The 14,997-nt window shown below is 39.5% G+C and overlaps 1 protein-coding gene and 2 pseudogenes across 1 annotated transcript; all 3 read left to right on the top strand.

The window, feature by feature from the left end:
• Window positions 1-2,078: 2,078 nt before the first annotated feature.
• Window positions 2,079-5,506, top strand: LOC118242714 (annotated as a pseudogene).
• Window positions 5,507-5,543: 37 nt separating this feature from the next.
• LOC118242717 lies at window positions 5,544-6,601 on the top strand (annotated as a pseudogene).
• Window positions 6,602-9,195: 2,594 nt separating this feature from the next.
• LOC118242715 (zinc finger protein 585A-like) lies at window positions 9,196-12,372 on the top strand. The gene is made up of 2 exons (XM_035534979.1): window positions 9,196-9,264; window positions 10,789-12,372. The coding sequence occupies exon 2, from the start codon at window positions 10,933-10,935 to the stop codon at window positions 12,370-12,372; it is 1,440 nt and encodes a 479-aa protein (XP_035390872.1). The 5' UTR covers window positions 9,196-9,264; window positions 10,789-10,932.
• The last annotated feature ends 2,625 nt before the right edge of the window (window positions 12,373-14,997 follow it).

Below are 14,997 nucleotides of genomic sequence, written 5' to 3'. Positions count from 1 at the left end.
CAGTGCTTAGATGTTTGTTGATGACAGGAACTACTGTAAATAGTGTTAATTAAGTAGTAAGCCACTTATGATAACATGTCAAATGTGACAGCAGAGGGACACACAAATATCCGGTCAAACACCAAACTGATACAACAGCCTGAGGACATTCAAATAAAACAACTAATCAATGGCCTTTGCATTAGAAGCAAGCTCATGTTAGCCTGACTGCAACTGCATTCATGAGTAATGTTCCATGTTGTCCTGTAATGTCCTGTAGCTCCTTCCACTTCTGAAAAGTTTGTTTTATCTCTGGCTCAGTCGGTTATTTTTAGCTTGCCTTTCTTCATTAGTCATCTTTTGTTTACTTCTGTTTACACTCCTGCTGGCTCTGATTGGATTGGTTTGATTCAGGACTGGTGCATTCTTGCAGATGTACTTAGGTGCAGTAGGTGGAGCTAGAAGAGCCTGATTCAAAACCCCTCTCCCTTCTTTTTTTTTCTTCTTTTTTTGCTCTTATAAAGTAGAAGTCAATAAATTCTCTTTTATATTAAATACATTGTTTTTGACCATTTTTGGGCTCCTAAATTTTCTTGAGGTTTTAAACGTTTATCTTCTCAAATGTTCTTCACGCAATGCTCCTGTCAAAAAATAATGAAGTAAATAAATTGTTCATAATTTGTTATAAACATTTTATTGAAGATTGAAAAGCATGTTATAGCAGAAGATGCATGTTTTGCCAAGATCATCACTGTTTGATCGTCACTATAAACACAAAGCCACGTGCCGGTCTCACTTCGTGGATGATGGAGAAGGGGAAGCCGTTACACTGCTAGCTTGAAGGGTATTTGGCTGAGGAGGTAAATTTTGGTAGAGATATTTAGCTGTGGGGTAGTTCTGTTTGAGGGTTATTTACCTGACAGGATTTGATGCCTTTGAAAGTCACTTGGCTGTTGATGAATATTTTAGTTGAGGGGCAATTGGCTGTGGGGTAGTTGAGGGGTTGTTTACTTGTTGACATAGTTGGTGGTGGATGGCTATTGGGCTGAATGGGAAGTTTCTGTTGAAGGGCATCTAGACATGGAGTGGTATTTTGGATGAGGGGCAACTGTCTTTGGGGTAGATGAATCTGAAGGATTATTTTAGATGTGGGCTAGTTGTGGTTTAAGGTTATTTGGCTTGTGGTACACTTGTCATTGATGGATAATTGGACATGTGGTGTATCTCAGTAAAGTCATTAGATGGACTATCTGGGTTTTTTTTTAAAAATAATTTGTTGTTTGAGAGATGAAACTGGTGAAACATGTAATATCAGAATTATTGTGATCAAAATTATTACTGTTATCAGTATTATCTGGTATGGTTAAAATTTGCTCAGAATGTTAAAAAAGTATTATATTATTATTATTATAAACACAATTCCAAATGAGTCTTAAGAAGACAATTAAAGTAATTGCAATTAACAACAACATACAGAGAAGTATAGTGATCCTCCTGTAGGAAGACTTTTATAACCAATTTGACAGCTGTGATTAAATGAACAAAACTGGTTGGGTATGGAAGCCCTAAAAGGCCATGAATCAGCATCTTTATTAAAAATTCCAATTGACTGTTATAATGAGTTAATTTTATTTTATAGAGATCTCTAATTATTTTTATTAACACCACATCATAAACATTGTTTTCTCTATATAATTGACAAATTTTATGGAGGTATTGAGAAAATGAAACCTTATTTTCTCCAGATAAACACATTATTAATTTGATATCTAAAAACAAAAACCTAAACATAACCAGATAATCTAAAATCATTACTTTAAACAACGTGTGTGTCGGGATGTCAAAGGAGCGGGAGTACATTGACTAGCACGTTACATTTGTCTTTAATCGAGCTTGACACAACATGAAATAGATTTGTGTCTAGCTAAAGAAAATATACATAAAAATGATTAGTGTGCATTATCTCATATGATGGTTAGCCCAGCTTGAGCTCAGAATGCAGCACTGAGCTCTTGTAGGTATCATGCCCACCAGCAGGTGGCAGCACCACCAGCAACGCACAGCGCAAGTTTGCGTCATCGGAAGGAAGGGGTATATTCAAAACCACGCGGAATTCGAACATTGATCAACAGAGCTTCGTTCTGTCCTCGTTTTTGCCTCCCGCTAAGGTAATTTCGCTCTTTCTTTATCGGTACTACGTAGATAGTTATCAAACAGCTGAGAAGTATGTTTCTTTATTTCCCTTGAATGTTTATTTTAATCTAAGGAACGGACGTCCAGACGGAGATTCTCTACTGTTGCTCTCGATCAAAACAAAGCAGGAGAGGCGCTTCTAGTGTGATAGAGCCGACGAATTAACCAAAGATCATGTTAAACGATCTCTGGAACAAACAGTGTTCTGTTAAAGTCCAAAACATTGTGTGTGTTGTTTTGCTCATTTAACCTTAAAACTTACTTTAGTTGTTACCCTTCAGTTGATCATATCGGGTCAATATTTGCCCTACTCTAACTTACCTGATGTTGTTTGATCGATGAGGAATGGTGAGCTACATGTTCAAGTTATGACTTTGGAGTGTTTGCTTCAGGAAAGTTCTATAGTTCGTGGGTTGCCACTTAACTTGGTATTGAAAATCTGCTAGATTAAGATATTTACAAGACAAAACCTTTTTGTTATTGTAACTATGCTTAGATGTGAACTAGACATTCACAATTTTTTTAGTACAGTAGTGGCATTATCATAGTATAACTCTGAAAATACAAAAATCTTGCTGAATCGTATTTTCCTGTCCAATGTCCTGCACTGAAATTTAATCATGTTTTTTAGTTTTGTTTGACCTCAAACAATTTGTTTGAATATCATTATCATGATATGAATCTTTGTGAAGTTGGCACCCCATATGTCTCAGATTTATTCAGACCAGTGTCAGTCATTTGTGCCTTTTGAATTTTTCATTTTGTGCTGTTTTAGTTTTTGAGATATAAAGTTTAGTTTAGATACAGTTGGCGTGAAGTTAGCATCCATCATGCAAGCAAAGTAAGCAGTGTAAACAAAGCTACACGTGAGAGCCAGCAGTTGCAGCACAATGTAAATTCTTTACAGAACAAATGGTTAAGACTAGTTTGGTTAAATCACCCATATGGGGTGCCAACTTCATGTTGGTTACATAACAATTTAAAACAATGTTTTATGTTTCTAAAGCAGTCCAGACAAAACATGCAAAGGCACAAATGTTATAATCTTAGACAATCTGGGTTGCCATCTTCACATAGGTTATGTATTGTCCCTGTAAAAGTTCTATGTCATAATTTGTAATGTAATGAGTTAGTAATGTCTGTCTTTTCCATCCAGAAATGCATGACGTCCAGATGCAAGTCTTCTGTTTTGTGTGTCCACATTCCTATGCAGCTAATATGTACTTTGAATAGACATTAATTGCTTATTTTTTCATTTTTGTATTTATTTTTCTCTTTAAATGAATATTATTGTGGTGAGCATTGTTGGCCAGAGGAGGATAGAGCCCCCCCCTTTGAGCCTTGGTTCCTCTCAAGGTTTCTTCCTCATGCTCTAGGGGGTTTTTTCCTTGCCACTGTGGCCCTTGGCTGGCTCACTGGGGGCTTGTAAAGCTGCTTTGTGACATGTTTTGTGAAAAAGCACTATAGAAATAAATTTTGATTTTTTTTCTTCTTCTTTTCACTAGTAAATCAAGAAAGGCCATCCTGAGGAGCATTTCAGATTGCTGAAATTGAGAGATTAACCACGGGTCTGGCACCAAAAAAAGGTTCAGCACTCCACAAACATAATAATCTGCACACTAGCACATGTCAGACATTTGCAGAAAGATATGAAAAAGGAAAGAACTCACCACTGCTCAGAATGTGGGTTGAGTTTTTTTCAACAGAGAAGTCTCCAGCGACACCAGCGTGTTCACACAGGAGAGAAACCATTTTGCTGCTCAGAGTGTGGAAAGGGTTTAACTACACAGAGCGCTCTAAAGGAACACCAGCGTATTCACACAGGAGAGAAGCCGTATCTCTGCACAGACTGTGGAAAAAGTTTCACTCAACAGGGTGTTCTCCAACAACATCAGCGCATTCACAGAGGAGAGAAGCCATATCACTGCTCAGAGTGTGGAAAGAGTTTTACTACACAGAGCGCTCTAAAGGAACACCAGCGTATTCACACAGGAGAGAAGCCGTATCTCTGCACAGACTGTGGAAAAAGTTTCACTCAACAGGGTGTTCTCCAACAACATCAGCGCATTCACAGAGGAGAGAAGCCATATCACTGCTCAGAGTGTGGAAAGAGTTTCACTCAGCAGAGTCATCTCCGTGCACACCAGCGCATTCACACAGGAGAGAAGCCATATCACTGCTCAGTGTGTGGGAGTAGTTTTACTGTATCAAGTGCTCTCCAGAAACACCAGCGCATTCACACAGGAGAGAAGCCATATGTCTGCTCAGAGTGTGGAAAGAGCTTTACTATATATTAATAATCTCCAACAACATCAGCGCATTCACACAGGAGAAAAAACCACATCGCTGCTCAGTATGTGGAAAGAGTTTCACTCAGCAGAGTAATCTCCAACATCACCAGCGCATTCACACAGGAGAGAAGCCATATCGCTGCTCAGAGTGTGGGAAGAGTTTCACTCACCAGAGTAGTCTCCATACACACCAGCGCCTTCACACTGGAGAGAAGCCATATCACTGCTCAGTGTGTGGAAAGAGTTTCGCTCATCAGAGTAATCTCCGTACACACCAGCGCATTCACACAGGAGAGAAGCCATATCACTGCTCAGTTTGTGGGAGTACTTTTACTTTACTGAGGGCTCTTCAAAAACACCAGCGTATTCACACAGGAGAGAAGCCATATGTCTGCTCAGAATGTGGAAAAAGCTTTACTCATCTGTATCGTTTCCAACGACACCAGCACATTCATGCAAAGAAGACATATATCTGCTCAGACTGTGGAAAGATTTTTACTCTACTGTGTAATCTCCGTACACACCAGCGCATTCACTACAGGAGAGAAGCCGTATCTCTGCAACAGAGTGTGGAAAGAGTTTCACTATACAGAGTAATCTCAAACAACATCAGCTCATTCACACAGGAGAGAAGCCATATCACTGCTCAGTGTGTGGGAAGGAGTTTCACTCGCCAGAATAGTCTCCAACGACATCAGCGCATTCACACAGGAGAGAAGCTACATCACTGCTTAGTGTGTGGGAAGAGTTTTATTCAACAGAGCAGTCTCCAGTATCATCAGCGCATTCACAACAGGAGAGTAGCTGCATCACTGCTTAGTGTGTGGAAGAGTTTTATTCAACAGAGCATCTCCAGTATCAGCAGCGCATTCACACAGGAGAGTAGCTGCATCACTGCTTAGTGTGTGGGAAGAGTTTTATTCAACAGAGCAGTCTCCAGTATCATCAGCGCATTCACACAGGAGAGTAGCTGCATCACTGCTTAGTGTGTGGGAAGAGTTTTATTCAACAGAGCAGTCCTCCAGTATCATCAGCGCATTCACACAGGAGGAGTAGCTGCATCACTGCTTAGTGTGTGGGAAGAGTTTTATTCAACAGAGCAGTCTCCAGTATCATCAGCGCATTCACACAGGAGAGTAGCTGCATCACTGCTTAGTGTGTGGGAAGAGTTTTATTCAACAGAGCAGTCTCCAGTATCATCAGCGCATTCACACAGGAGAGTAGCTGCATCACTGCTTAGTGTGTGGGAAGAGTTTTATTCAACAGAGCAGTCTCCAGTATCATCAGCGCATTCACAACAGGAGAGTAGCTGCATCACTGCTTAGTGTGTGGGAAGAGTTTTATTCAACAGAGCAGTCTCCAGTATCATCAGCGCATTCACACAGGGGAGTAGCTGCATCAGCTGCTTAGTGTGTGGGAAGAGTTTTATTCAACAGAGCAGTCTCCAGTATCATCAGCGCATTCACACAGGGGAGTAGCTGCATCACTGCTTAGTGTGTGGGAAGAGTTTTATTCAACAGAGCAGTCTCCAGTATCATCAGCGCATTCACACAGGGGAGTAGCTGCCATCACTGCTTAGTGGTGTGGGAAGAGTTTTATTCAACAGAGCAGTCTCCAGTATCATCAGCGCATTCACACAGGGGAGTAGCTGCATCACGGCTTAGTGTGTGGAAGAGTTTTATTCAACAGAGCAGTCTCCAGTATCATCAGCGCATTCACACAGGGGAGTAGCTGCATCACTGCTTAGTGTGTGGGAAGAGTTTTATTCAACAGAGCAGTCTCCAGTATCATCAGCGCATTCACACAGGAGAGTAGCTGCATCACTGCTTAGTGTGTGGGGAGAAGTTTTATTCAACAGAGCAGTCTCCAGTATCATCAGCGCATTCACACAGGGGAGTAGCTGCATCACTGCTTAGTGTGTGGGAAGAGTTTTATTCAACAGAGCAGTCTCCAGTATCATCAGCGCATTCACACAGGGGAGTAGCTGCATCACTGCTTAGTGTGTGGGAAGAGTTTTATTCAACAGAGCAGTCTCCAGTATCATCAGCGCATTCACACAGGAGAGTAGCTGCATCACTGCTTAGTGTGTGGGAAGAGTTTTTATTCAACAGAGCAGTCTCCAGTATCATCAGCGCATTCACACAGGAGAGTAGCTGCATCACTGCTTAGTGTGTGGGAAGAGTTTTATTCAACAGAGCAGTCTCCAGTATCATCAGCGCATTCACACAGGAGAGTAGCTGCATCACTGCTTAGTGTGTGGGAAGAGTTTTATTCAACAGAGCAGTCTCCAGTATCATCACGCATTCACACAGGAAGTAGCTGCATCACTGCTTAGTGTGTGGGGAAGAGTTTTATTCACAGAGCAGTCTCCAGTATCATCAGCGCATTCACACAGGAGAGTAGCTGCATCCACTCCCTAACTGAGAAGGCTTCATTTGTTTCTTCCTCATTGCTTTCCTCCTACACAGGAGAGAACGGTTAAGAGTAATGAGTTTTCAACATGTTGAATTGGTTTGTAGCTAGTATCGTACTGTTCTGCATTTTCTAGTTATGCATTTATGCCTTATGCTGTTCTGTTTTTCTAAGCCAAAAACAAACAGAAATGAATCCTTTAGATATGAGAAGTAGTCTAAACCAAATATGTATTTGGTAAAGATCCAGCCAGCAATTATTTCAGTGCTTAGATGTTTGTTGATGACAGGAACTACTGTAAATAGTGTTAGATTAAGTAGTAAGCCACTTATGATAACATGTCAAATGTGACAGCAGAGGGACACACAAATATCCGGTCAAACACCAAACTGATACAACAGCCTGAGGACATTCAAATAAAACAACTATCAATGGCCCTTTGCATTAGAAGCAAGCTCATGTTAGCCTGACTGCAACTGCATTCATGAGTAATGTTCCATGTTGTCCTGTAATGTCCGTAGCTCCTTCCACTTCTGAAAAGTTTGTTTTATCTCTGGCTCCGTCGGTTATTTTTAGCTTGCCTTTCTTCATTAGTCATCTTTTGTTTACTTCTGTTTACACTCCTGCTGGCTCTGATTGGATTGGTTTGATTCAGGACTGGTGCATTCTTGCAGATGTACTTAGGTGCAGTAGGTGGAGCTAGAAGAGCCTGATTCAAACCCCTCTCCCTTCTTTTTTTTCTTCTTTTTTTGCTCTTATAAAGTAGAAGTCAATAAATTCTCTTTTATATTAAATACATTGTTTTTGACCATTTTTGGGCTCCTAAATTTTCTTGAGGTTTTAAACGTTTATCTTCTCAAATGTTCTTCAACGCAATGCTCCTGTCAAAAAATAATGAAGTAATAAAATTGTTCATAATTTGTTATAAACATTTTATTGAAGATTGAAAAGCATGTTATAGCAGAAGATGCATGTTTTGCCAAGATCATCACTGTTTGATCGTCACTATAAACACAAAGCCACGTGCCGGTCTCACTTCGTGGATGATGGAGAAGGGGAAGCCGTTACACTGCTAGCTTGAAGGGTATTTGGCTGAGGAGGTAAATTTTGGTAGAGATATTTAGCTGTGGGGTAGTTCTGTTTGAGGGTTATTTACCTGACAGGATTTGATGCCTTTGAAAGTCACTTGGCTGTTGATGATATTTTAGTTGAGGGGCAATTGGCTGTGGGTAGTTGAGGGGTTGTTTACTTGTTGACATAGTTGGTGGTGGATGGCTATTGGGCTGAATGGGAAGTTTCTGTTGAAGGGCATCTAGACATGGAGTGGTATTTTGGATGAGGGGCAACTGTCTTTGGGGTAGATGAATCTGAAGGATTATTTTAGATGTGGGCTAGTTGTGGTTTAAGGTATTTGGCTTGTGGTACACTTGTCATTGATGGATAATTGGACATGTGGTGTATCTCAGTAAAGTCATTAGATGGACTATCTGGGTTTTTTTTTAAAAATAATTTGTTGTTTGAGAGATGAAACTGGTGAAACATGTAATATCAAATTATTGTGATCAAATTATTACTGTTATCAGTATTATCTGGTATGGTTAAAATTTGCTCAGATGTTAAAAAAGTATTATATTATTATTATTATAAACACAATTCCAAATGAGTCTTAAGAAGACAATTAAAGTAATTGCAATTAACAACAACATACAGAGAAGTATAGTGATCCTCCTGTAGAAGACTTTTATAACCAATTTGACAGCTGTGATTAATGAACAAAACTGGTTGGGTATGGAAGCCCTAAAAGGCCATGAATCAGCATCTTTATTAAATTCCAATTGACTGTTATAATGAGTTAATTTTATTTTATAGAGATCTCTAATTATTTTATTACACCACATCATAAACATTGTTTTCTCTATATAATTGACAAATTTTATGGAGGTATTGAGAAAATGAAACCTTATTTTCTCCAGATAAACACATTATTAATTTGATATCTAAAAACAAAACCTAAACATAACCAGATAATCTAAAATCATTACTTTAAACAACGTGTGTCGGGATGTCAAGGAGCGGGAGTACATTGACTAGCACGTTACATTTGTCTTTAATCGAGCTTGACACAACATGATAGATTTGTGTCTAGCTAAAGAAATATACATAAAAATGATTAGTGTGCATTATCTCATATGATGGTTAGCCCAGCTTGAGCTCAGAATGCAGCACTGAGCTCTTGTAGGTATCATGCCCACCAGCAGGTGGCAGCACCACCAGCAACGCACAGCGCAAGTTTGCGTCATCGGAAGGAAGGGGTATATTCAAAACCACGCGGAATTCGAACATTGATCAACAGAGCTTCGTTCTGTCCTCGTTTTTGCCTCCCGCTAAGGTAATTTCGCTCTTTCTTTATCGGTACTACGTAGATAGTTATCAAACAGCTGAGAAGTATGTTTCTTTATTTCCCTTGAATGTTTATTTTAATCTAAGGAACGGACGTCCAGACGGAGATTCTCTACTGTTGCTCTCGATCAAACAAAGCAGGAGAGGCGCTTCTAGTGTGATAGAGCCGACGAATTAACCAAAGATCATGTTAAACGATCTCTGGAACAAACAGTGTTCTGTTAAAGTCCAAACATTGTGTGTGTTGTTTTGCTCATTTAACCTTAAAACTTACTTTAGTTGTTACCCTTCAGTTGATCATATCGGGTCAATATTTGCCCTACTCTAACTTACCTGATGTTGTTTGATCGATGAGGAATGGTGAGCTACATGTTCAAGTTATGACTTTGGAGTGTTTGCTTCAGGAAAGTTCTATAGTTCGTGGGTTGCCACTTAACTTGGTATTGAAAATCTGCTAGATTAAGATATTTACAAGACAAAACCTTTTTGTTATTGTAACTATGCTTAGATGTGAACTAGACATTCACATTTTTTTTAGTACAGTAGTGGCATTATCATAGTATAACTCTGAAAATACAAAAATCTTGCTGAATCGTATTTTCCTGTCCAATGTCCTGCACTGAAATTTAATCATGTTTTTTAGTTTTGTTTGACCTCAAACAATTTGTTTGAATATCATTATCATGATATGAATCTTTGTGAAGTTGGCACCCCATATGTCTCAGATTTATTCAGACCAGTGTCAGTCATTTGTGCCTTTTGAATTTTTCATTTTGTGCTGTTTTAGTTTTTGAGATATAAAGTTTAGTTTAGATACAGTTGGCGTGAAGTTAGCATCCATCATGCAAGCAAAGTAAGCAGTGTAAACAAAGCTACACGTGAGAGCCAGCAGTTGCAGCACAATGTAAATTCTTTACAGAACAAATGGTTAAGACTAGTTTGGTTAAAATCACCCATATGGGGTGCCAACTTCATGTTGGTTACATAACAATTTAAAACAATGTTTTATGTTTCTAAAGCAGAGACAAAACATGCAAAGGCACAAATGTTATAATCTTAGACAATCTGGGTTGCCATCTTCACATAGGTTATGTATTGTCCCTGTAAAAGTTCTATGTCATAATTTGTAATGTAATGAGTTAGTAATGTCTGTCTTTTCCATCCAGAAATGCATGACGTCCAGATGCAAGTCTTCTGTTTTGTGTGTCCACATTCCTATGCAGCTAATATGTACTTTGAATAGACATTAATTGCTTATTTTTTCATTTTTGTATTTATTTTTCTCTTTAAATGAATATTATTGTGGTGAGCATTGTTGGCCAGAGGAGGATAGAGCCCCCCCCTTTGAGCCTTGGTTCCTCTCAAGGTTTCTTCCTCATGCTCTAGGGGTTTTTTCCTTGCCACTGTGGCCCTTGGCTGGCTCACTGGGGGCTTGTAAAGCTGCTTTGTGACATGTTTTGTGAAAAGCACTATAGAAATAAATTTTGATTTTTTTTCTTCTTCTTTTCACTAGTAAATCAAGAAAGGCCATCCTGAGGAGCATTTCAGATTGCTGAAATTGAGAGATTAACCACGGGTCTGGCACCAAAAAAAGGTTCAGCACTCCACAAACATAATAATCTGCACACTAGCACATGTCAGACATTTGCAGAAAGATATGAAAAAGGAAAGAACTCACCACTGCTCAGAATGTGGGTTGAGTTTTTTTCAACAGAGAAGTCTCCAGCGACACCAGCGTGTTCACACAGGAGAGAAACCATTTTGCTGCTCAGAGTGTGGAAAGGGTTTAACTACACAGAGCGCTCTAAAGGAACACCAGCGTATTCACACAGGAGAGAAGCCGTATCTCTGCACAGACTGTGGAAAAAGTTTCACTCAACAGGGTGTTCTCCAACAACATCAGCGCATTCACAGAGGAGAGAAGCCATATCACTGCTCAGAGTGTGGAAAGAGTTTTACTACACAGAGCGCTCTAAAGGAACACCAGCGTATTCACACAGGAGAGAAGCCGTATCTCTGCACAGACTGTGGAAAAAGTTTCACTCAACAGGGTGTTCTCCAACAACATCAGCGCATTCACAGAGGAGAGAAGCCATATCACTGCTCAGAGTGTGGAAAGAGTTTCACTCAGCAGAGTCATCTCCGTGCACACCAGCGCATTCACACAGGAGAGAAGCCATATCACTGCTCAGTGTGTGGGAGTAGTTTTACTGTATCAAGTGCTCTCCAGAAACACCAGCGCATTCACACAGGAGAGAAGCCATATGTCTGCTCAGAGTGTGGAAAGAGCTTTACTATATATAATAATCTCCAACAACATCAGCGCATTCACACAGGAGAAAAACCACATCGCTGCTCAGTATGTGGAAAGAGTTTCACTCAGCAGAGTAATCTCCAACATCACCAGCGCATTCACACAGGAGAGAAGCCATATCGCTGCTCAGAGTGTGGGAAGAGTTTCACTCACCAGAGTAGTCTCCATACACACCAGCGCCTTCACACTGGAGAGAAGCCATATCACTGCTCAGTGTGTGGAAAGAGTTTCGCTCATCAGAGTAATCTCCGTACACACCAGCGCATTCACACAGGAGAGAAGCCATATCACTGCTCAGTTTGTGGGAGTACTTTTACTTTACTGAGGGCTCTTCAAAAACACCAGCGTATTCACACAGGAGAGAAGCCATATGTCTGCTTAGAATGTGGAAAAAGCTTTACTCATCTGTATCGTTTCCAACGACACCAGCACATTCATGCAAAGAAGACATATATCTGCTCAGACTGTGGAAAGATTTTTACTCTACTGTGTAATCTCCGTACACACCAGCGCATTCACACAGGAGAGAAGCCGTATCTCTGCACAGAGTGTGGAAAGAGTTTCACTATACAGAGTAATCTCAAACAACATCAGCTCATTCACACAGGAGAGAAGCCATATCACTGCTCAGTGTGTGGGAAGAGTTTCACTCGCCAGAATAGTCTCCAACGACATCAGCGCATTCACACAGGAGAGAAGCTACATCACTGCTTAGTGTGTGGGAAGAGTTTTATTCAACAGAGCAGTCTCCAGTATCATCAGCGCATTCACACAGGAGAGTAGCTGCATCACTGCTTAGTGTGTGGGAAGAGTTTTATTCAACAGAGCAGTCTCCAGTATCATCAGCGCATTCACACAGGAGAGTAGCTGCATCACTGCTTAGTGTGTGGGAAGAGTTTTATTCAACAGAGCAGTCTCCAGTATCATCAGCGCATTCACACAGGAGAGTAGCTGCATCACTGCTTAGTGTGTGGGAAGAGTTTTATTCAACAGAGCAGTCTCCAGTATCATCAGCGCATTCACACAGGAGAGTAGCTGCATCACTGCTTAGTGTGTGGGAAGAGTTTTATTCAACAGAGCAGTCTCCAGTATCATCAGCGCATTCACACAGGAGAGTAGCTGCATCACTCCCTAACTGAGAAGGCTTCATTTGTTTCTTCCTCATTGCTTTCCTCCTACACAGGAGAGGAACGGTTAAAGTAATGAGTTTTCAACATGTTGAATTGGTTTGTAGCTAGTATCGTACTGTTCTGCATTTTTCTAGTTATGCATTTATGCCTTATGCTGTTCTGTTTTTCTAAGCCAAAAAACAAACAGAAATGAATCCTTTAGATATGAGAAGTAGTCTAAACCAAATATGTATTTGGTAAAAGATCCAGCACACAATTATTTCAGTGCTTAGATGTTTGTTGATGACAGGAACTACTGTAAATAGTGTTAATTAAGTAGTAAGCCACTTATGATAACATGTCAAATGTGACAGCAGAGGGACACACAAATATCCGGTCAAACACCAAACTGATACAACAGCCTGAGGACATTCAAATAAAACAACTAATCAATGGCCTTTGCATTAGAAGCAAGCTCATGTTAGCCTGACTGCAACTGCATTCATGAGTAATGTTCCATGTTGTCCTGTAATGTCCTGTAGCTCCTTCCACTTCTGAAAAGTTTGTTTTATCTCTGGCTCAGTCGGTTATTTTTAGCTTGCCTTTCTTCATTAGTCATCTTTTGTTTACTTCTGTTTACACTCCTGCTGGCTCTGATTGGATTGGTTTGATTCAGGACTGGTGCATTCTTGCAGATGTACTTAGGTGCAGTAGGTGGAGCTAGAAGAGCCTGATTCAAAACCCCTCTCCCTTCTTTTTTTTTCTTCTTTTTTTGCTCTTATAAAGTAGAAGTCAATAAATTCTCTTTTATATTAAATACATTGTTTTTGACCATTTTTGGGCTCCTAAATTTTCTTGAGGTTTTAAACGTTTATCTTCTCAAATGTTCTTCACGCAATGCTCCTGTCAAAAAATAATGAAGTAAATAAATTGTTCATAATTTGTTATAAACATTTTATTGAAGATTGAAAAGCATGTTATAGCAGAAGATGCATGTTTTGCCAAGATCATCACTGTTTGATCGTCACTATAAACACAAGCCACGTGCCGGTCTCACTTCGTGGATGATGGAGAAGGGGAAGCCGTTACACTGCTAGCTTGAAGGGTATTTGGCTGAGGAGGTAAATTTTGGTAGAGGTATTTAGCTGTGGGGTAGTTCTGTTTGAGGGTTATTTACCTGACAGGATTTGATGCCTTTGAAAGTCACTTGGCTGTTGATGAATATTTTAGTTGAGGGGCAATTGGCTGTGGGGTAGTTGAGGGGTTGTTTACTTGTTGACATAGTTGGTGGTGGATGGCTATTGGGCTGAATGGGAAGTTTCTGTTGAAGGGCATCTAGACATGGAGTGGTATTTTGGATGAGGGGCAACTGTCTTTGGGGTAGATGAATCTGAAGGATTATTTTAGATGTGGGCTAGTTGTGGTTTAAGGTTATTTGGCTTGTGGTACACTTGTCATTGATGGATAATTGGACATGTGGTGTATCTCAGTAAAGTCATTAGATGGACTATCTGGGGGTTTTTTTTTAAAATAATTTGTTGTTTGAGAGATGAAACTGGTGAAACATGTAATATCAGAATTATTGTGATCAAAATTATTACTGTTATCAGTATTATCTGGTATGGTTAAAATTTGCTCAGAATGTTAAAAAAGTATTATATTATTATTATTATAAACACAAATCCAAATGAGTCTTAAGAAGACAATTAAAGTAATTGCAATTAACAACAACATATAGAGAAGTATAGTGATCCTCCTGTAGGAAGACTTTTATAACCAATTTGACAGCTGTGATTAAATGAACAAAACTGGTTGGGCATGGAAGCCCTAAAAGGCCATGAATCAGCATCTTTATTAAAAATTCCAATTTACTGTTATAATGAGTTAATTTTATTTTTATAGAGATCTCTAATTATTTTATTAACACCACATCATAAACATTGTTTTCTCTATATAATTGACAAATTTTATGGAGGTATTGAGAAAATGAAACCTTATTTTCTCCAGATAAACACATTATTAATTTGATATCTAAAAACAAAAACCTAAACATAACCAGATAATCTAAAATCATTACTTTAAACAACGTGTGTGTCGGGATGTCAAAGGAGCGGGAGTACATTGACTAGCACGTTACATTTGTCTTTAATCGAGCTTGACACAACATGAAATAGATTTGTGTCTAGCTAAAGAAAATATACATAAAAATGATTAGTGTGCATTATCTCATATGATGGTTAGCCCAGCTTGAGCTCAGAATGCAGCACTGAGCTCTTGTAGGTATCATGCCCACCAGCAG

This window comes from Electrophorus electricus, chromosome 16 (assembly GCF_013358815.1).
Source record: "Electrophorus electricus isolate fEleEle1 chromosome 16, fEleEle1.pri, whole genome shotgun sequence".
NCBI lineage: Eukaryota > Metazoa > Chordata > Actinopteri > Gymnotiformes > Gymnotidae > Electrophorus > Electrophorus electricus.
The sequence above is the reverse complement of the archived record's forward strand: the minus strand, read 5'-3'. Positions and strand labels throughout refer to the sequence as shown.

What these genes read in the sequence shown, in the direction of transcription:
- LOC118242715 (XM_035534979.1), top strand. Translation starts at nt 10,933, where the DNA reads ATGAAAAAGGAAAGAACTCACCACTGCTCAGAATGTGGGTTGAGTTTT.